This window comes from Bos indicus, chromosome 19 (assembly GCF_029378745.1).
Source record: "Bos indicus isolate NIAB-ARS_2022 breed Sahiwal x Tharparkar chromosome 19, NIAB-ARS_B.indTharparkar_mat_pri_1.0, whole genome shotgun sequence".
Lineage (NCBI taxonomy): Eukaryota > Metazoa > Chordata > Mammalia > Artiodactyla > Bovidae > Bos > Bos indicus.
The window spans coordinates 38,628,112-38,649,754 of NC_091778.1; the positions used below are offsets into that span (position 1 = coordinate 38,628,112).

Genomic DNA, 21,643 nt, shown 5'->3' on the forward strand with positions numbered 1-21,643 from the left:
CAGAGTTGTGTACTGCGTCTGGGTCACTCCCCATGCTGCCCAGGAAGCCAACGAGATGGGGGAATGAGAGATTGGTGGAAGGAGATTGAGGACAGCGTGGAGTCTATGGCATTTGAGCTCCTGACTTGCTGTGTCCCTGGGGCAACCCACTGACTGCCTCTGAAACTCACATTTCTTCCCCATGTGGCTCTGTAGGGTGAAGTGGGCTTGGCATCAGAGGGGTGGGTTAAGTTTGACTTTGTTATTTATCATCTGAAATACCTTGGGTAAATCATTCATCTCCTTCACCATCTACAAAACCAGGAAAACTCAACCTGCCTCATTTGACCTCTCAGGGTCATTCTGTGATAAACATTTGAACACCTGAAGGTGGAGGGAACTCTCTCCCTAGTTTGTGTTCATGGGAAATCTGTCCCACAGTTCATTCTGTGTGTGGGTGGGTGTCCTGGGAATGCATCCTGTGGAGCTGCTCAAAATGGGAAAGAGTGCCTTTAATTCATCCAGAAAGAAATTGGGGCTGCCCTTAGTGTCAGCAGACACTAAGGAATTCTGGGGCTGGGATGGGAGGAGGAAGACAAAGCTACTGCCCTCCCAACTGCAGGTTTCCTCACACCCTACTTTCTGGTGAGTGCCCAGGACAAGACACTGGGGCACAGACTGCACCCTCTCTACTGCAGCTGAAATCTTCAGCTCTGCTCGCTGCCAAGAGTGAGGAACAGAGCTGGGCACACAGCACGAATGATCTGCCTTCATGGAGAGATGAGCGGCCATTTGCCTGTCCTGTGGGGTCAATGGCAGTGGGGGGATATTACTGAAGACAGTAATTGGAAAGTTCAGTGTTTAGAGTTAGAAATAGGAGCTAGGGAGGCAGGCTTCTGGAAGGAGGAAGACTTCGAGGGCTGGTGGTGTTTTTCTGGGTCCCTAAGCATTTTGTCATCCAAGGAGAGGCTCTCACCCACATCCACCCTGTGGTGCTGGTACTCTGTGCTGGTGTATGTCACGTGCTGGAGGATGAAATTCAAAACCTTCCGGCTACTGGTCAAAATGGTCAGCTGCTTCTGGCCTCGGCCCTGCACCACACTGTCTGGGGTGTCAGCGAGGGTGTTCAGTGTCCCCAGAGAAGCTTTCAGGGTGACCTAGGGTGGATGAGACAGCAAGACTAAGTGCAAAGAACAGCATATACCCAGGATGGCCAGCAGGGGGCAGAGCACATAAGGATGAGAGGATAGATAGTGCCCCTGAAATGTAGAGTAACTCTGCAGGAGTTACTGCCTCAGCTTCAGTAAGGAAGATAGTCCTAAGACCTGGTGTGTTCAAGGGAAATTTCTGAAATATTCTTAACTCTTGCCGTGCAGGATACCATTTTTTTTACTAGTTTATTTTTATTGTAATTATTTTTGCCTGTGCTGGGTCTTTGTTGCTGTGTGTGGGCTTTCTCCAGGTACAGCAAGTGGGGGCTACTCTTCCTTGCCACGGGTGGGCTTCCCACTGCAGCGGCTTCTCTTGTTGTGGAGCACGGGCTCAGGAGTTGTGGTGCACAGGGCTTAGCTGCCCCGAGGCATGTGGGATCTTCCCAGACCAGGGATCAAACCCGTGTCCCTTGTATCGCAAGGCAGATTCTTAACCACTGGGCCACCAGGGAAGGCTCAGGATACAATCCTTAAAGACTTCTTCCTACCCCTGCTGGCGGCTCCTTGAATTCCGTTTGCCAATTCCTCCTCATCCATCAGACCTCCAAAGAGAGTTTTTCAGGGCTTGGTCCTGAGTCCTTTTCCCTTCTTAACCTTTCTTATTCCAGTTGAGCTATTTCAAATCCTAAAAGATGATGCTGTGAAAGTGCTGCACTCAGTATGCCAGCAAATTTGGAAAACTCAGCAGTGGCCACAGGACTGGAAAAGTTCAGTTTTCATTCCAATGCCAAAGAAAGGCAATGCCAAGGAATGCTCAAACTACCGCACAATTGCACTCGTCTCACACACTAGTAAAGTAGTGCTTAAAATTCTCCAAGCCAGGCTTCAGCAATACGTGAACCGTGAACTTCCAGATGTTCAAGCTGGTTTTAGAAAAGGCAGAGGAACCAGAGATCAAATTGCCAATATCCGCTGGATCATCAAAAAAGCAAGAGAGCTCCAGAAAAACATCTATTTCTGCTTTATTGACTATGCCAAAGCCTTTGTGTGGATCACAATAAACTGTGGAAAATTCTGAAAGAGATGGGAATACCAGACCACCTGACCTGCCTCTTCAGAAACCTGTATGCAGGTCAGGAAGCAACAGTTAGAACTAGACATGGAACAACAGACTGGTTCCAAACAGGAAAAGGAGTACATCAAGGCTGTATATTGTCACCCTGCTTATTTAACTTATATGCAGAGTACATCAATGAGAAAAGCTGGGGTGGAGGAAGCATAAGCTGGAATCAAGATTGCTGGGAAAGGGGAATACATGTACACCCGTGGCGGATTCATGTTGTTGTATGGCAAAACCAATACAATATTGTAAAGTAATTAGCCTCCAATTAAAATAAATAAATTTATATTAAATCTAAAAAAAAAGATTGCTGGGAGAAATATCAATAACCTCAGATATGCAGATGACACCACCCTTATTGCAGAAAGTGAAGAGGAACTAAAAAGCCTCTTGATGAAAGTGAAAGAGGAGAGTGAAAAGGTTGGCTTAAGGCTCAACATTCAGAAAACTAAGATCATGGCATCTGGTTCCATCACTTCATGGGAAATAGATGGGGAAACAGTGGAAACAGTGGCTGACTTTTTTTTTGGTGGGGGGGCTCCAACATCACTGCAGATGGTGATTGCAGCCATGAAATTAAAATACGCTTACTCCTTGGAAGAAAAGTTATGATCAACCTAGATAGCATATTAAAAAGCAGAGGCATTACTTTGTCAACAAAGGTCCACCTAGTCAAGGCTATGGTTTTTCCAGTAGTCATGTATGGATGTGAGAGGTGGGCTATAAAGAAAGTTGAGTGCCAAAGAATTGATGTTTTTGAACTGTGGTGTTGGAGAAGACTCTTGAGAGTCCCTTGGACTGCAAGGAGATCCAACCAGTCCATCCTAAAGGAGATCAGTCTTGGGTGTTCATTGGAAGGACTAATGTTGAAACTGATACTCCAATTCTTTGGCCACCTGATGCAAAGAACTGACATTTGAAAAGACCCTGATACTGGAAAAGATTGAGGGCAGGAGGAAAAGGGGACGACAGAGGATGAGATGCTTGGATGGCATCACTGACTCAATGGAGATGAGTTTGAGTAAACTCTGGGAGTTGGTGATGGACAGGGAGGCCTGGCGTGCTGCAGTCCATGGGGTCGCAGAGAGTTGGACACGACTGAGCGACTGAACAAAACTGAACTGAACCTTTCTCACTAGAGGCATTGGCTTTAATACCATTCATATGCTGATGCTTTGAAGATGCACATCTTTAGCTCCTATCTCTCTGAGATCCAGCTGCCTGGCTGATTGCTCTGCTAGGAAGTTTCACGATCTTCAAAACTTGATCTATTGATTGTTTTCGATAAACCTGTTTTCCACCCCATCCATGGTTTTCCCTGCCTTGTGAATAGAACCTTTACCCACTCAGCTGTTCAAGTCCCCAACAGAAGTCACTCCTGTCCTGCTGTTTCCCCGACACCTGCAGTCAATCAATGAGTGAGTCCTTTTGGGTCCACCTTCAACATGTAGATAAAATCCATTTACTTCCCTTCATCCCCACTGCTATTCTCTTCCCTTGCCTTTTTGTCTTCTGCAACAGCCAGTTATCTTTAGGAAAAGTAACTTGGATAACTTATATGCAGAGTACATTATGTGAAATGCCAGGCTGAATGAAGCTCAAGCTGGTATCAAGATTGCCAGGAGAAATATCAACAGCCTCTGATATGCAGATGACACCACCCTAATGGCAGAAAGTGAAGAGGAATTAAAGAGCTTCTTGAAAGTGAAAGAGGAGAGTGAAAAAGCTGGATTAAAACTCAACATTCAAAAAATGAAGATCATGGGATCCGATCCCATCCCTTCATGGCAAATAGAGGGGGAAATAATGGAAACAGTGACAGATTTTATTTTCTTGTGCTCCAAAATCAGTGCAGATGGTGACTGCAGCCATTAAATTAAAAGACGCTTGCTCCTTGGAAGAAAAGCTATGACAGATCTAGACAGCATATGAAAAGGCAGAGACACCACTTTGCCTACAAAGGTCTGTATTTTCAAAGCTATGGTTTTTCCATAGTCGTGTATGGATATGAGAGTTGGACTGTAAAGAATGATGAATGCTGAAGAATTGATGCTTTTGAACTGTGGTGTTGGAGAAGACTCTTGAGAGTCCCTTGGACTGCAAGGAGATAAAACCAGTCAATCCTAAAGGAAATCAGTCCTGAATATTCATTGGAAGGACTGATGCTGAAGATGACACTCCAATACTTTAGCCACCTGATGCCAAGAGCCAAGTCATTGGAAAAGAGCCTGATGCTGGGAAAGATTGAAGGCAGGAGGAGGAGGGGACGACAGAGGAAGAGATGGTTGGATTGCACCATCGACTCAATAGACATGAGTTTGTGCAAACTCTGGGAGATAGTGAAGAACAGGGAAGCCTGGTGTGCTGTGGTCCACGGGGTCACAAAGAGTTGGACATGATTGAGCCACTGATCAACAACAACCTGGATAATGTCATTCCTGCTAAAAATGCTTTAGTCAATCAACAGATACTCTGAGATCCAAACTACAGGTCCCGGGAAAAGAGCAGACTGACTTCCTGCCTTCAAAAAGCTTGCGTTCTAGTGGGGACGAGTGGCAATAAGCATATCATGACACATATAAAGTACTTCGGGGATGATAAGAGCCATGAAGAAAGTAACAGTAGAAAGTGACAAAGGTGGGGGAGGGAGGAGGGGGGTGAGGGTACTTGGGAGCGAGGTGGGCAGAGGTGTCCTCTGGAGAACAGAGCAGCTCCCTCACCGCCCATTCCAGCCTCTGCCTGGGACAACTAAAACTACACTTCCCAGACTCCTTTTCAGTTAGGGTTCTGAATGCAATTTGCATCCCACCCCTCAGACATACTTGCAGAGACCTTAATTTGGAGCTGTGTTAAGTAGCGAAAGAAGGACAGGCCCAGAGCATCCACCTTGCTGGTGCTGATCCAAACAGAGGCAACACAGCCCAGTTGTGGCAGCAGCTTCCCCTTGAGCTGAAGCCAGCAGGAGCCTTGGTGGTCACTTCTTTGGAAGTCCTCCCTGGAACTTCAGCCATCCCATGGCTGGAAAATTCATGACTTCTATAGGTACCCTTCCCCCACTCCCCACCATGGACTCATGTCTGATATTTAATCAGGATAGAGGTTCTGTCAAAATCTGAGACCAGCCACCACTGGGGGAGCAAGCATAGGTAGTGAGCCAAGGACAGAATGCCAAGAGCTAAAGGAAGCTGGGAAGGGGACTCTTGCCTTATAGATGGGAGCGTCTGGTCCTTCAAACTGGAGACCTGGAGGACACAAGGAAAAGGACAATCAACACCATTTGAGAGGATGCCCTCACCTTCCTGTCTGACTCCTACATGTCCCTCTGGAGTCATCTCAAGTGTCACCTACCCAGGGTGTTTGCTGGCCACCCCCCCTTCCCAGGGCTCCATCAGATGGTGTCCCATGGTCCTCCTCAAACTCTGGTGGTGCTAAAGCCTCTGCTGCCCACCGTCAGTTTTGGATGGGTGCTGTGAATTAATCCAGTCCCTTCCAGATATCTCTGGTACTGAAGGGAAGAAAGCAATAGATAAATAATGAATCATCCATATATGAGTTCCCCTAAATAGTCAAATTCAGAGACAGAAAATAGAATGGTGGTTGCCAGGGGCTGAGGGGCAAAAGGGAGTTAATGTTACATGGATACAGAGTTTCAGTTGGGAGGGTGAAACGTTCTAGAGATGGATGCTGGTTGTAGAACAATGTAAATATGCTTAATGCTACAGAACTGGACACTTAAAAATGGGTAAAATCGTAAATTTTATGTTATGTGTATTTATCCACAATGAAAGAAAAAGAGCTATGCGAATTGGCAAATCCTTTTTAAATGACTATTCAAAAACACTAGCAATTTATCCCAAATGTTTTTCACTTTAGCATCTATCTCTGTTCTTATGACTAATTCAAGCTCTGATTCAAACATATCCTCCCTATGCGCTCTTAGATAACTTACTAAACTCATCTGTGAAGTTGGCAAAATAATATTTACCTCACAGAGAAGTGACGCTGAACTAACTAGAAGAGTGTGTAAAAACCAGTCGTGGAAGGGAGTTTTAACTGGCATAGACATCCTTTTCCTATGCACTCCGTGGAGGCGGGCTCATGCTTTGATGCTGGAGGACACCGAGCAGCCCACTACACCCTAAGGTTCCTCAAGGCACCTAGGTTTCTGTCCTCTTCTATGTTATCTCAGATCCCCATGGAGGTCACAGCTACTAAGGGTGATTCCCAGTGATGGAAAGAGTGAGACCAACATTAAATGAAGTCATGTCAAGCTTTGTGCACTGTGCTGGATACACAGCATGAACGACTGTTGCCTTCTGCTCCCACCTTTCGCTTCAGAAGGAATAAGAAGAAAGTTATTTCAGTCTTCTGAGTGGAGCGGTACCTACCCGGGATGGGAATTGTGTGCAGGGGCATCACCTCCACTCCGTGGACCGGGTACCCAAAGGGGAGGTTGGCCTGAGCCAGCAGGGGTGGTGGGCGAGGCAGCCCTTCTCTGTAGGGAAACAAAACCATTAGCAGCTGCCTTGACACCTGTCCCTGGTTAGTTCTTAAAGTGATATCTGTACCCAGAGCTTTGTGCTGCCAATGGGGAGGAATCATTCATAGATGGTCCCAATCTGCCCTCCATTCTCTCGCCCCTTTATTCCTGCTCCTCTCGCCAACCTCTAACTCTACAAAGAATTGAAGCAGATTACAACAAAGCACATTCAAAATCAAAACCACAACTAGCAGGACCTTCCTGGGGGTAAAGAATCTGCCTGTCAGTGCAGGGGACTCGCATTTAACACCTGGTCCACGTGCCATAGGGCAACTAAGCCCATGTGCCCCAACTACTGAGTTCACACTCCCTAGAGCCCATGCCACCGCAATAAGAACCCCACGCACCGCATGTAGAGAGTAGCCCCCACTCACCGCAACTAGAGAAAAGCCCATGTAGCAATGAAGAACCAGCACAGCCAAAACAAAACAAAACAAAAAAAGGTGAAGGGGAATTCCTTGGTGGTCCACTGGTTAGCGCTCTCAAACTGCCGATGGTCCAGGTTCAACCCCTAGTTGGGGAACTAAAATTCCACATGCCACCAAGAACGGCAGAATAATAATACGACAGCACTCAGCATCTGCGGCTCTTACTGAGGCATCATCACCGATCCAGTGAACACGAACTTGGGCAAACTTCAGGAGATGGTGAGGGACAGGGAGGCCTGGCGTGCTGCAGTCCATGGGGTCGCAAAGAGTTGGACACGACTGTGTGGCTGAACAACAAAAATTACTGAGGCAGCAGGCATCCCAGGCAGTAAGAGTGGCACCACCAGGCTCCTTTCCTGGGAACTACACGCAGCATCTCAGCATCAAGCTACTGTAGCTTTGGCATCTGTGCTTTATCTCAATTTATTTTGTGCATTCCATTAGCAAGATGTGTCCAGAGGTAATTGTTTCTTCGCTTTACACCATTTCATTTTATGAAAAATTTCATAGAAACTGTCTACATTCAGATAGTAAGGGAAACTTGTATACGTATAGAAGGATATTGTTGTTGTTTAGCCCCTAAGTCATGTCTGACTCCTTTGTGACTTCATGGACTGTAGCCCACCAGTCTCCTCTCTCCATGGGATTTCCCAAGCAAGAATACTGGAGTGGGCTGCCATTTCCTTCTCCAGGGGATCTTCCCAATCCATGGATAGAACCCGGGTCTCCTGCATTGCATGAGGATTCTTTATCGCTGAGCCAGCAGGGAAACCCATCTGTATAGAGGGCTGTGTGTGTGTGTTAGGTCCTCAGTTGTGTCCGACTCTTTGCGACCCCAAGGACTGTAGCCAGCTAGGCTCCACGGTCCATGGCATTCTCCAGGCAAGAACACTGGAATGGTTCCCCATTTCCTTCTCCAGGGGACCTTCCCAACGCAAGGATCAAACCCAGATCTCCTGCATTGCAGGCTGATTCTTTACCATCTGAGCCACCAGGGAAGACTCCTGAGAAACCAAGGCAACCCATATAGAATGTTACCTTTGGTATAAAAGAAATATTCTCAACCACAAATAGGATTAAGAAAGGAGGAAGTAGTCGTAGAATTAGTAGTAAATAGAAAGAAAACTAAACAAATGAAAGAATGAGACAGTTAATTCCAGGCAAACCGAAGCATTACATACAAAAGGAAATGTAAGAAAGGAAATGTAATTATAGTACAACAACCTCCGATAAGCAGATGATACCACTATAAAGGCAGAAAGTGAAGAGAAACTACAGAGTTGATGAAGGTGAAAGATCAGAAGAGTGAAAAAGCTGGCTTAAAGCATAACATTCAATCCCTTGAAGGAGGGCATGGCAACTCACTCCAATATTCTTGCCTAGAGAATCCCCATGGACAGAGGAGCTGGGTGGGCTACAGTCCATGGGGTCACAAAGAGTCAGACATGACTGAGTGACTAAGCGCACACGTGCGCGCGTACACACACACACACACACTTTTTCCTGTAGTCATGTACAGATGTGAGAGTTCAACCACAAAGAAGGCTGAGAGCTGAAGAATTGATTCTTTCAAACTGTGGTGCTGGAGAAGACTGTTGAGAATCTCTTGGACTGCAAGGATGAAATCAAACCAGTCCATCCTAAAGGAAATCAACCCTGAATATTCATTGGAAGGACTGATGCTGAAGCTCCAATACTTTGGTCATCTGATGTGAGGAGCTGACTCACTGGAAAAGACCTTGGTGCTGGGAAAGACTGAAGGCAGGAGGAGAAGGGGATGACAGAGGATGAGGTGGTTAGACAGCATCACCGACTCGACGGACACAAATCTAAGCAAACTCTAGGAGATAGTGAAGGACAGGAGAGCAGTCCACGGGGTCACAAAGAGTCTGACATGACTTATCGACTGAACAACAAACAACATATGGCTTAACTGGGAGGCACAGTCATTCAGTCATAAAATGGAAATATTAAATGTTGAATTAACCAAAAATTACACAGAGTGTGAAAGTGTACAAGAGGAGAAATCAAGAACTGAACTATGTTCATCTACTATAACAAGCAAAATGGATAATGTCTAATGTTGAGAAATTTGGAGTTAACAGTATAAGCATTTTACTTAGAAATATGGTGATAATTCCAGAGGAAACAGCTCGAAATGTTAGATGAGGATAGTGGCCTCTGAGGAGTAGGACTGGGAAGTAGGGAGCAGGATTAGGTCTTTTAGTATCATTTGCCTTGAAACAGTATACACATATTATTTGACTTTTTTAAAATGCTTTTAAATTAAAAAAAAAAAAAAGGAAAAGAAAAGAACAGGAGACTCCAAACTAGCAGTAAAAGCTAGTAGAGTGTGAGAAAATTGGGGAACCCACTTCTTTTTCTCACTTTGTCAAACCACACTCTAAGACCCTAATTTCATCAAAGACTGCACAGAGGGGAATATTACTGGCAATTATTTGACCACATCCTGAAATGTCTGGGTTTTTTCAAAAACAGAACAGGGACTTAGCTGGTGGTCCAGTGGCTAAGACTCCTCATTACCAATGCAGGCAAGGGGTCTGGGTTTGATGCCTGGTCGGAGAAGGCAATGGCAACCCTCTCCAGTACTCTTGCCTGGAAAATCCCATGGAGCCTGGTAGGCTGCAGTCCATGGGGTCGCAAAGAGTCAGACACGACTGAGCGACTTCACTTTTCGGAGAATCCCAGGGACGGGGGAGCCTGGTGGGCTGCCATCTATGGGATCGTACAGAGTCGGACATGACTGAAGCAACTCAGCAGCAGTAGCAGCAGCAGGGAATGCTACTAAAAAAAAAAAAAAAAGAATCCCACACGTGGCAACTAAGACTCCACTCAGCCAAATAAATAAATACAAATATTAAAAATAAAATAAAAATAAATAAAGCAGAACAAAGAACTTGAGTTCTCCAGGAAGCAGACGCCGAGCAGCTTTTGAGGACATAGTGTTATTGGGTGACAATTCTAAGAAGCGTAGGCAGAGGCAGGGTGAGGGGAGGAAGCCCACAAGGGTGAACTATGAGCTCATGGGACTGCTGCGAGCAGTTGGGTTCAGTCCTGAACAGAACCTGTCTCAGAGTTCTCCTAACCACGAATAAGACAGCTGGGGTATTTATCCACTAACTCCTGCTGCTGCTGCTAAGTCGCTTCAGTCATGTCCGACTCTGTGCAACCCCATAGACGGCAGCCCACCAGGCTCCCCCATCCCTGGGATTCTCCAGGCAAGAACACTGGAGTGGGTTGCCATTTCCTTCTCCAATGCATGAAAGTGAAGAGTGAAAGTGAAGTTGCTCAGTCGTGTCTGACTCTTCTCGACCCCATGGACTGCAGCCTACCAGGCTCCTGCGTCCATGGGATTTTCCAGGCAAGAGTACTGGAGTGCGGTGCCACTAACTCCTACCCACCATCAGCTGAGGGCCACCCCCAGAGCTGTTCATTCCCAACCGCTGCCCGTTTTTGTCCTGCTCCAGGAGGCCAGCACGCCTCCACAGAAGAGCAGGTCTCAGTGGGAGGGTGCAGGTGTGTGAGGTAAAGAACTGTCGCTGTGGAAGGGAAGGTCCATGAGGGCAGACAGGATGTGCAGGGGATACAGGGGGAGTGCTGACACTCCCTGCCTCAGGACTGGAAGGAGCAGAACCTGCCTTTACTTTGTCCAGGGCTGAAGTTTCTCAGGAAGGGGCTGGGATACACTGGACTGTGTGTCCTCCAAGAGGGAAAAGGGGAGAGAATTGAGGGGACAGAGGGAGCTGAGTGAGAGGGACCGTCCACATGAAACACTCTCTCTTCTCAGGCGCAGGACGGGAACACCCTTACCTTGTATGGTATGAGGGAACATGTAGATAGGACTACTACTTCTTTTTTCCCACACTGCTGCTCTTTCAAGCTCCTTTCTTCTTTGTTGCCTGGTGTGTATTTCGTGAAGTGAAGATAGGACCATCGGCAGACAGGGGTCTTCTGTTGCTGTTGTTGTTTTCAGTCACTCAGTTGTGTCTGACTCTTTGCGACCCCATGAACCACAGCACGCCAGGCCTCCCGGTCCATCACCAACTCCCGGAGTTTACCCAAACTCACGTCCGCTGAGTTGGTGATGCGATCTAACCATCTCATCTTGTGCTCCCCTTCTCCTCCTGCCTTCAATCTCTCCCAGCATCAAGGTGTTTTCCAATGAGTCAGCTCTTTGCATCAGGTGGCCAAAGTATTGGAGTTTCAGCTTCAGCATCAGTCCTTCCAATGAATATTCAGGACTGATTTCCTTTAGGATGGACTGGTTGGATCTCCTTGCAGTCCAAGGGACTCTCAAGAGTCTTCTCCACACCACAGTTTAAAAGCATCAGTTCTTTGGTGCTCAGCTTTCTTTATAGTCCAACTCTCACATCCATACATGACTGCTGGAAAAACCATAGCTTTGACTAAACAGACCTTTGTTGGCCAAGTGATGTCTCTGCTTTTTAATATGCTGTCTAGGTTGGTCATAACTTTTCTTCCAAGGAGCAAGCATCTTTTAATTTCATGGCTGCAGTCACTATCTGCCGTGATTTTGGAGCCCAAGAAAAGAAAGTCTGTCACTGTTTCCATTGTTTCCCCATCTATTTGCGATTAAGTGATGGGACTAGATGCCATGATCTTAGTTTTTTGAATGTTAAGTTTTAAAGCAACTTTTTCTCTCTTCTCTTTCACCTTCATCAAGAGGCTCTTTAATTCCTCCTGGCTTTCTGCCATTAGGGTGGTGTCATATGCCTATCTGAGGTTATTGGTACTTCTCTCAGCAATCTTGATTTCAGCTTGTGCTTCATTTTGCATGATGTACTCTGCCTATAAGTTAAATAAAAAGGGTGGTAATATACAGCCTTGACATACTCCTTTCCCAATTTGGAACCAGTCCGTTGTTCCATTTGTCCGGTTCTAATTGTTGCTTCTTGGCTTGCATACAAGTTTCTTGGGAGGCAGGCAAGATGGTCTGGTATTCCCATCTCTTTCAGAATTTTCCACAGTTTGTTGTGATCCACACAGTCAAAGGCTTTAGTATACTCAATGAAGCAGAAGTAGATGTTTTTCTGGAATTCTCTTGCTTTATCTATGATCCAACAGATGTTGTCAATTTGATGTCTGGTTCTCCTGCCTGTTCTAAATTCAGTTTGTACATCTGTTAGTTCTCAGTTCACATACTGTTGAAGCCTAGCTTGAAGAATTTTGAACATTACTTTGCTAGCATGTGAAATGAGTGCAGTTGTACGGTAATTTAAACATTCTTTGACATTGCCTTTCTTTGGGACTGGAATGAAAACTGACCTTTTCCAGCCCTGTGGCCACTGCTGAGTTTTCCAAATTTGCAGGCATACTGAGTGCAGCACTTTCTCTTTTTTTTTGGAGGAAATAGAAAGGTGGCTTTAATCCTCAACTGGCGAGGGGAGACAGAACAGAACAGGCTTGTGCCTCGAGGACTGTGCCTTCTTCCATGAGGAGTCAGGGGATCCTATAGATGAGGGCTTGCAGCTGGAGTGGTGATGAGGGACAAGGACATCAGGACCTTGTATTCTTCTTCCTCCCGCATTGTTTCGGAAGCAGTCATAGGCTGGTGTTGGGTAGTCGGGTCCATTGCCTTTTGTGTACTGTACTGCGGCCTTCTTTGTAGGCTGCGGCGTCCTTCTGTTCTCCTGAAGGAGAGGAGACACTGAGGCCTCCCCGGTCAGATCTTAGAAGCCCAGGCATAATTAGTAAGCATGGCAGGTTCTGCGCTCCAGATGGAGACTCAGCCAGAATTTGGGAGAGAGAGCGACATGGGGAGACCAAGTTTCGGTGAACAAGGCCCCTGAGTGCAGCACTTTCAAAGCATCATCTTTTAGGATTTGAATAGCTCAACTGGAATTCCATCACCTCCACTAGCTTTGTTTGTAGTGATGCTTCCTAAGGCCCACTTGACTTCACACTCCCAAGGTGTCTGACTCTAGGTGAGTGATCACACCATCGTGGTTATCTGGGTCATGAAGATTTTTGTACAGTTCTTCTGTGTGTTCTTGCCACCTCTTCTTAATATCTTCTGCTTCTGTTAGGTCCATACCCATTTCTGTCCTTTATTGTGCCCATCTTTGCATGAAATGTTCCTTTGGTATCTCTAATTTTCTTGAAGAGATCTCTAGTCTTTCCCATTCTATTGTTTTTCTCTATTTCTTTGCATTGTTCACTTAAGAAGGCTTTCTTATCTCTCCTTGCTATTCTTTAGAACTGTGCATTCAGATGGGTGTATCTTTTCTTTTCTCCTTTGCCTTTCACTTCTCATCTTTTCTTAGCTATTTGTAAGGCCTCCTCAGACAACCATTTTGCCTTTTTGCATTTCTTTTTTCTTGGAGATGGTTTTGATCACTGCCTCCTGTACAGTGTTGTGAAACTCCATCCACAGTTCTTCAGGCACCTGTGAGATCTAATCCGTTGAATCTGCCACTTCCACTGCATAATTGTAAGGGGTTTGATTTAGGTCGTATCTGAATGGTCTAGTGGTTTTCCCTACTTTCTTCTACTGAAGTCTGAATTTTGTAATAAGGAGTTCATGATCTGAGCTACATCTTCAATTCTGTTAGCCTTTGCCCTGGTTCATTTTGTACTCCAAGGCCAAACCTGCCTGTTACTCTAGATATCTGTTGACTTTGCCTGTTATCCAGGTATCCTACTTTCAAATTCCAGTCCCCTATGATGAAAAGGACATTTTTGGGGGGTGTTAATTCTAGAAGGCCTTGTAGGTCTTCGTAGAACTGTTTAACTTCAGCTTCTTCAGCATTAGTGGTTGGGGCATAGACTTGGATTGCTGTGATATTGAATGGTTTGCCTTGGAAACAAACAGAGATCATTCTCTCATTTTTGAGATGGCAACCAAGTACTACATTTCTCTTTTGTTGACTATGAGGGCTACTCCATTTCTTCTAAGGGATTCTTGCCCACGGTAGTAGATATAATGGTCATCTGAATTATTTTCACCCATTCCTGTCCATTTTAGTTCACTGATTGCTAAAATGTCGATGTTCACTCTTGCTATCTCCTGTTTGACCATGTCCAGTTTACCTTGATTCATGGACCTAACCTTCCAGGTTCCTATGCAATACTGTTCTTTATAGCAATTGGACTTTACTTTCACCACTAGTTATATCCACAATTGGGACTGTTTCTGCTTTGGCTCAGCCTCTTCATTTCTTCTGGAGCTATTTCTCTGCTCTCTTCCAGTAGCATATTGGACACCTACCAACCTAGGGGGTTCATCTTTCAGTGTCATACCTTTTTGCCTTTTCATACTGTTCATGGGGTTCTCAAGGCACAAATGCTAAAATGGCTTACCTTTCCCTTCTCCAGTGGACCACATTTTGTCAGAGCTGTCCACCATGACCCATCCATCTTGGGTGACCCTGCACGGCATGGCTCATAGTTTCACTGAGTTAGGCAAGGCTGTGATCCGTGTGATCAGTTTGGTTAGTCTTCTGGTGAGATAGCCAAATTTCTAGGTTGAATACCTGCTAGTTACCCCTTGATGGTGTCAGCTTTGCCTGAAGACTTTCTTCTGTCATGACCACCAGGCAAGTACAGCAGTTCCAGGCATAAATTCCAACAACACCCAGAGTGAGAACGTTTATTTATCCTTTCGATCCCAGGGTCGGGAAGATCCCTCGGAGGAGGAAATGGCAACCTGCTCAGGCCTGGAGAACTTCATGAACAGAGGAGCCTGGTTGGCTACAGTCCACAGGGTCCCAAAAAAACCACCTGCCAATGCAGGGGGACACATTTTCCATCCCTGATCCGGGAAAATCCCACATGCCTTGGAGGAACTAAGCCCCTGTGCCGCAACTACTGAGCCCACGCGCCTAGAGCCTGTGCTTCACAAGAGAAACCACAATGAAAAGCCCGTGCGCTGCAACTAGAGAGCATATCCCCTGCCCTCCACAACCAGAGAAAGCCCACGTGCAGCCACGAAGACCCAGCACAGCCAAAATAAATAAGTTTTTTTAAAAAATTAAAAAAAAATCACAACCAATGAAAAAGAAAAAAATGATTAGGTCATATCAGTCAAGCCAGTTTTTTTTTGGAAATACTAAAGTCACATTAAATTTCCTGGTAGCCAGGGTACAAAGTAATTGACAATCAATGTGCTGGATTTATTATCAAAAGGGCAAAGCAGATCAACTGAATGGGGTCAAACTTCCTGACACTGAACTAAAAAATAAAATATGTAACAAACTTTATCTCGGAGTTGATGATGTCTCAATATGTTCAGAGCAAACACAATGACAATTTTCAGATGGTTTTCTTGTCAAGGACATAACACAACCTTCAGTCAAGGATATAGGACAACCCAGTGATATTGACTATTTGAGGGACTAAGGTAATACAGTTGAAATGGAGGCTTCAGGGATCCACTTAAACATGGAAATCATCAAGATTACCTGGAAGAAAGATTAGACTACTTAAGTATTTATGAGAACATGAAAAAGCCAAAATTTAAAAGGTGAAAGAGACAGAAATAGGTAATTAACAGAAGAAGAAATACAAATGGCCAGTAAATATATGGAACACATTCAGCTTCAATATTAGTCACGGAAATGAAACTTGAAGAAAACAACAAGGCAGGCTCCCCTGGTGGCGCAGTAGATAAGAATCTGCCGACCAACACAGGGAACAGAAGGTCCATCCCTGGTCCGGGAAGATTCCACGTGCTGCGGGGCAACTGAACCTGTGAGCTGCAACCGCTGAACCTGTCTGAACCTGTAGGCCACAACTACGCAACAAGAGAAGCCACCCGTGCATTGCAACAAAGAGTAGCCCGCACTAGCCGTAACTAGAGAAAACCCCACACAAAGCAACAAAGTCCCAGCACAGCCCTAAATAAATTAATTAATTAATTAAAAAAAAAGAGGACTTCCCTGATGGTCCAGTGGTTAAGAATCTGCACAGGATATGGGTTCAATCCCTAGTCAGGGAACTAAGAACCCATGCTGTGGGGTAATTAAACTCGAAAGCAGCAACTACTGAGCAGGCACATTATGGAGATGGTGAGTCAAATGAATAAATAAAAACCAGCACCTTTTCCTTGAAGTTTTAAAATTTGATAACGAGTGTTGATTAGGTAGAGGGTATATATATAAACAGGGCGTCACAGGTGGCGCTAGTGGTAAAGAACCTGCCTGCCAATGCATGAGACTTAAGAGACATGGGTTCCATCCCCGGGCTGGGAAGTTCCCCCGAAGGACGGCACGGCAACCCACTCCAGTATTCTTGCCTAGAGAATCCTATGGACAGAGGTGCCTAGCGGGCTACAGTCCATAGGGTCGCAAAGAGTCAGACATGACTGAAGTGACTTAGCCCGCAAGCATATATATAAATAAGGCACTACATTTACTGACTCTTCATGAAAGTGTCAATTAATGTAGGTCCTCTTGAAGGCAATCTGGCCATATTTACTAAAAGCAGAAATCAGCATATCCTGTGGTTGAGCAATTCAGATGTTATAGGTAGGGGGAGAAACCTGCAGTTGTCAACAATAGGACATGCATATAAGGAGATTTGTTTCAGCACTGTCTGAAATGAACATCCTTATACACATCTTAATAAATGAAGGAAAGAATGTAAGTGCAATGTAATATTATAAATTATGAAATTGTAATCATAAATATTTTATAAAAATCAGAGTCTCTTTCAATAGGGGAATGGCTTAATAAAATTCAATGCATTCTTACTCATAGCTGTATAGCAATTAAAAAGAACAAACTAGATGTATAGATAACTCTTAAAAACCTATCAGTGTCTCCTGGTGCTTCTCACCTCCTCTTTTGTGAAGCAGCAACAGGAGACTCAGAGCTGACCCACAAAAATCCAAAGGAAGGAGTCAAAACTGAGAACTGGCAATCACAGGGTTTGAAGGCAGCAGGCCATTTGAGATGAAGAGGCACACACCACTCAGCAAACCAGTGGAAGTTTACGTGACTGGCAGGGTTTGCCCACGAGGCAGATCAGACTCTCATTTGATGGGCAGCCAATCAATGAGAAAGACACACACAGCTGGACATAGAGGCTGGAGATGCCACTGAAGCGTCCCAGTAGCAGACAGGGGCTGTCCACTAGAAAGGAAACCTGCTGCTTTGTTCCTCCAGATCAAGGAGCCATCGCAGAAATCAGAAAAACTCCAATTTGGTTCTACCACCTCCTGATCACTACAGTATTGTTTTCTTTATTCTTTCATTTTCCCCTTCCCCATTCCTGGTGTGTGTGCACATGCTTATTTATTTATTTGTTTGCTTGTTTGTTTATTGTTGAAATGAGGGGATTGTGGGATCTTAGTTCCCCTACCAGAGATGGCACCTAGGCCACTTTAGTGGAAATATGAAGCCCTAACCACTGGACCACCCAAGGAATTCCCATGTGTTCAATTTTTTTAAAACTAAATAGCCAATAGTATGTTTTGATCAACATCAAATGGAGGTGGGATGGGGGAATACTGGTTATGTGAAAATATCCCTTTCTCCATTAGCAGCAGGCTCACTCAGCTCTTGTCTTTATATTCAGTAAGTTATTTTGCTTTCAATGTTTAACACAACAAGATAAAAGTCGTTGCATACTTTGATCTATTGGAGAATTTTATTTTTTAATTTCATTGATTTGGCTGCATCAGGTCTTAGTTTATCATGCAGGATCTTTGTTGGGGCGCATGGACATGGACTCTCTAGTTGCGGTGCACAGGCTCAGCAGTTATGGCAAGCAAGCTTAGCTTCTCTGCAGCATGTAGGATCTTAGTCCCTCACCAGGGATTAAACTCATGTCCCCTGCATTGCAAGGTGGATTCTTAACTGCTGGACCAGCAGGGAAGTCCCTCTATTGGAGAATTTTAATGTTTTTCATTTATCATCGTAAAACCAAGGATAATTTTATAATTCTTTTATACATAGCTGTTACAGGTAGAGCAATCTGTATTTAAGGAAGGATGAATTACTAGAAAAGAAATGAATCTTGGATAGTTTTCCACCAAGTCAAACCTCTTGTTGTTTGTTTTTATTTATTTATGGCTGTGCTGGGTCTTTGCTGCATTATGGCGCCTGGGCTTAGTTGCCCTGTGGCATGTGGAAGCTACCTAGACCAGGGATCGAATGCACGCCCCCTGCACTGGCAGACAGATTTTTAACCACTGGATCATCAGGGAAGTCAAAAAATCTTATCATTTAAATAAACTACCTGTTTCAAATGGAAAAAAACTCATTGAAGGAAAAAGCAAATTTCAGAGTGATTTGTTCCTATGGTACTAATTACATTAAAAATATACAACTAGGCCCTAGAGCTGTAACTGATGAAGTCCGGGCACCTAGAGCCTGTGCTCTGCAACAAGAGAAGCCACTGCAGTGAGAAGCCTGCCCACCGCAACCAAGAGTAGCCCCCACTCACTGCTACTAGCAAATCTGGAAAACTCAGCAGTGGCCACAGGACTGGAAAAGGTCAGTTTTCATTCCAATCCAAAGGCAATGCCAAAGCAAGTTCAAACTACAGCACAATTGCACTCATCTCACACGTTGGCAGAGTAATGCTCAAACTTCTCCAAGCCAGGCTTCAACAGTACGTAAACAAAAAACTTCCAGATGTTCAAGCTGGATTTAGAAAAGGCAGAGGAACCAGAGATCAAATTGTCAACATCCGCTGGATCACAGAAAAAGCAAGGGAGTTCCAGAAAAACATCTACTTCTGCTTTATTAACTATGCCAAAGCCTTTGACTGTGTGGATCACAACAAACTGGAAAATTCTTCAGGAGATGGGAATATTAGACCACCTTACTTGCCTCCTGAGAAATCTGTATGCAGGTCAAGCAGCAATAGCTAGAACCGGACATGGAATGGACTGGTTCCAAATTGGGAAAGGAATATGTCAAGGATGTATATTGTCACCCTGATTATTCAATTTATATGCAGAGTACATCATGAGAAACACTGGTCTGGAAGCACAAGCTGGAATCAAGATTTCTGGGAGAAATATCAATAACCTCAGATATGCAGATGACACCACCCTTATGGCAGAAAGTGAAGAACTAAAGAGCCTCTTGATGAAAGTGAAAGAGGAGAGTGAAAAAGTTGGCTTACAACTCTACATGCAAGAAATGAAGATCGTGGCATGTGGTCCCATCATTTCATGGCAAATAGATGGGGAAACAATGGAAACAATGACAGACTTTCTTTTCTTGGGCTCCAAAATCACTGCAGATAGTGACTGCAGCCATGAAATTAAAAGATGCTTGCTCCTTGGAAGAAAAGTTATGACCAACCTAGACAGCATATTAAAAAGCAGAGACATTACTTTGCTGACAAAGGTCCATATAGTCAAAGCTATGGTTTTTCCAGTAGTCATGTATGCATGTTAAGAGTTGGACCATGAAGAAAGCTGAGCACCGAAGATTGATGCTTTTGAACTGTGGTGTTGGAGAAGACTCTTGAGAGTCCCTTGAACTGCTAGATCTAACCAATCCATCCTAAAGGAAATCAGTCCTGAATATTCATTGGAAGGACTGATGCTGAAGCTGAAACTCCAATACTTTGGCCACCTGATGCGAAGAACTGACTCATTGGAAAAGACCTTAATGCTGGGAAAGATTGAAGGCAGGAGGAGAAGGGGATGACAGAGGATAAGATAGTTGGATGGCATCAGTGACTCAATGGACATGAGTTTGAGTAAGCTCTGGGAGCTGGTGATGGACAGGGAGGCCTGGCATGCTGCAGTCCATGTGGTTGCAGAGTCAGACAGGACTGAGCAACTGAACTGAAATGAACTGAACTGCAACTAGAGAAAGCCCGCACAAAGCAACAAAGATCCAGTGCAACTAAAAATAAAAAAATATATATATACATAAAACGCCAGTAGTATACATTTATATAGGTATGCACACACATAAGTATGTGATTATGTGTGCTTATCTAATGATATAAAAATTATATGGAATAACATCTTTTCTATTACCCAGCTCCCCCACAACACCCCCAGAAAAATCTCTACTTGCTGTTACCAAAGAGCTGTAGAGTCCCCTATTCCCCTCGGTGTGCTGGGACAGAAAGTCTTTGGGGAACCTGATCTTGGCCAGATAAGTTTGTACTTGCTGAGCTGAGAGAGACAAATGAAACTCAGAGGAAGAGAGTGTGTGAAACAGAGAATGTGGAAGCAATGTTTGTTAATTGGTGTGTTTTGCTACGAACAGGGCTAGGAGGATCTGGGTAGGCCCTTAGAGTGTCTTTGTCCAGGCTCCCGGCCTGAGAGTTGGCTGGTCCCACTCAGCTGATATCTACTGGAATGCAGTACCCAAATTCTGATAGCTTGGCTTACGCCTGTATTGATACATTAAAAACCCAGGGCTGAGTCCTATCCATCCCACAAGTTCCAGACCTGCCTCATTCCAGCAAGAAGCCACTGGACTGTCAGCAGTGTGGAAAGGAACAGTGAGACAGCAAATGGAGTTTGTGCATCTGAGAGTAGTTTATCCAGAGTGTGATTACAACTGAGGTTGGGGGGGGGGGAGGAGGTGGGGGTGGGGAATCCCTCAGACTGGAGGCGGAAACGAGCCCTTGAAGGACTTGGGTGAGGAGGACACCGTTGGCCTCAAGCAGGATCTTTCTTTCTGAGGGGACTGAATGGCAGAAAACTTTTCCCAGAGTTGAGACTCTTGCTGCCGCTGCTGCTACTGCTGCTAAGTCGCTTCAGTCGTGTCCGACTCTGTGCGACCCCATAGACGGCAGCCCATCAGGCTCCCCCATCCCTGGGGTTCTCCAGGCAAGAACACTGGAGTGGGCTGCCATTTCCTTCTCCAATGCATGAAAGTGAAAAGCGAAAGTGAAGTTGCTCAGTCGTGTCCAAGTTGGGCCTCTTGGATACCCCTAAATTGGTAGCCAGCACACCGGCCACTGAATGCGGGTGCCTCAGTGACGTGGCCCAGCCCACTGTCCGTCAGGAAGCTTGGAAACTGTATGTGAAAAGGGCTTGGGAGGCAAAATCACTTGCCCACCACAAAGGGACAGCGAGCCATGGATATTCATGTGTAACAGTGGTGTGGGAGAGCCAGCCGGCACCCACACAGTGCAGTCAACTGTTGAATTTTCAGGAATTTTGCAAGCCAGCTTTTAAACGCAGTCATTAACAAAAATTAAATTATGGGACACAGCTGAAAAGCAGTCAAAACTCACCACTTCCTAATTATTTTACTACATCTTCCTATTATCTCTACTCTGGAGGTTATTTTCCTCTATTGTATCTGAATGGTGGAGATATTTTATAACTGGAATCCAGTGATGTCTTGTCCATGGCTTGAAATCAGCCACAGTGTGACTACTGAACCACAGAAATAAGCAAATGCTACAAGCTACTATCAAAAGCCCACTGTTAAACACCATCACTGTTCATCCTCCTCCC

The 21,643-nt window shown here is 45.0% G+C and overlaps 1 protein-coding gene across 4 annotated transcripts in view; it reads right to left on the minus strand.

Moving 5' to 3' along the window:
- The window catches only part of B4GALNT2 (beta-1,4-N-acetyl-galactosaminyltransferase 2 (SID blood group)), a 75,775-nt gene that overhangs the window by 12,757 nt on the left and 41,375 nt on the right, over positions 1–21,643 (minus strand). For all 4 annotated transcript variants that reach the window (XM_070773308.1, XM_019982450.2, XM_019982449.2 and 1 more), the window contains exons 4-6: positions 6,639–6,745; positions 5,455–5,492; positions 956–1,136 (exon numbers count right to left, since the gene is read on the minus strand). In XM_070773308.1, coding sequence (XP_070629409.1) covers positions 956–1,136; positions 5,455–5,492; positions 6,639–6,745 — 326 coding nt within the window. The remainder of the gene's footprint in view (positions 1–955; positions 1,137–5,454; positions 5,493–6,638; positions 6,746–21,643) is intronic.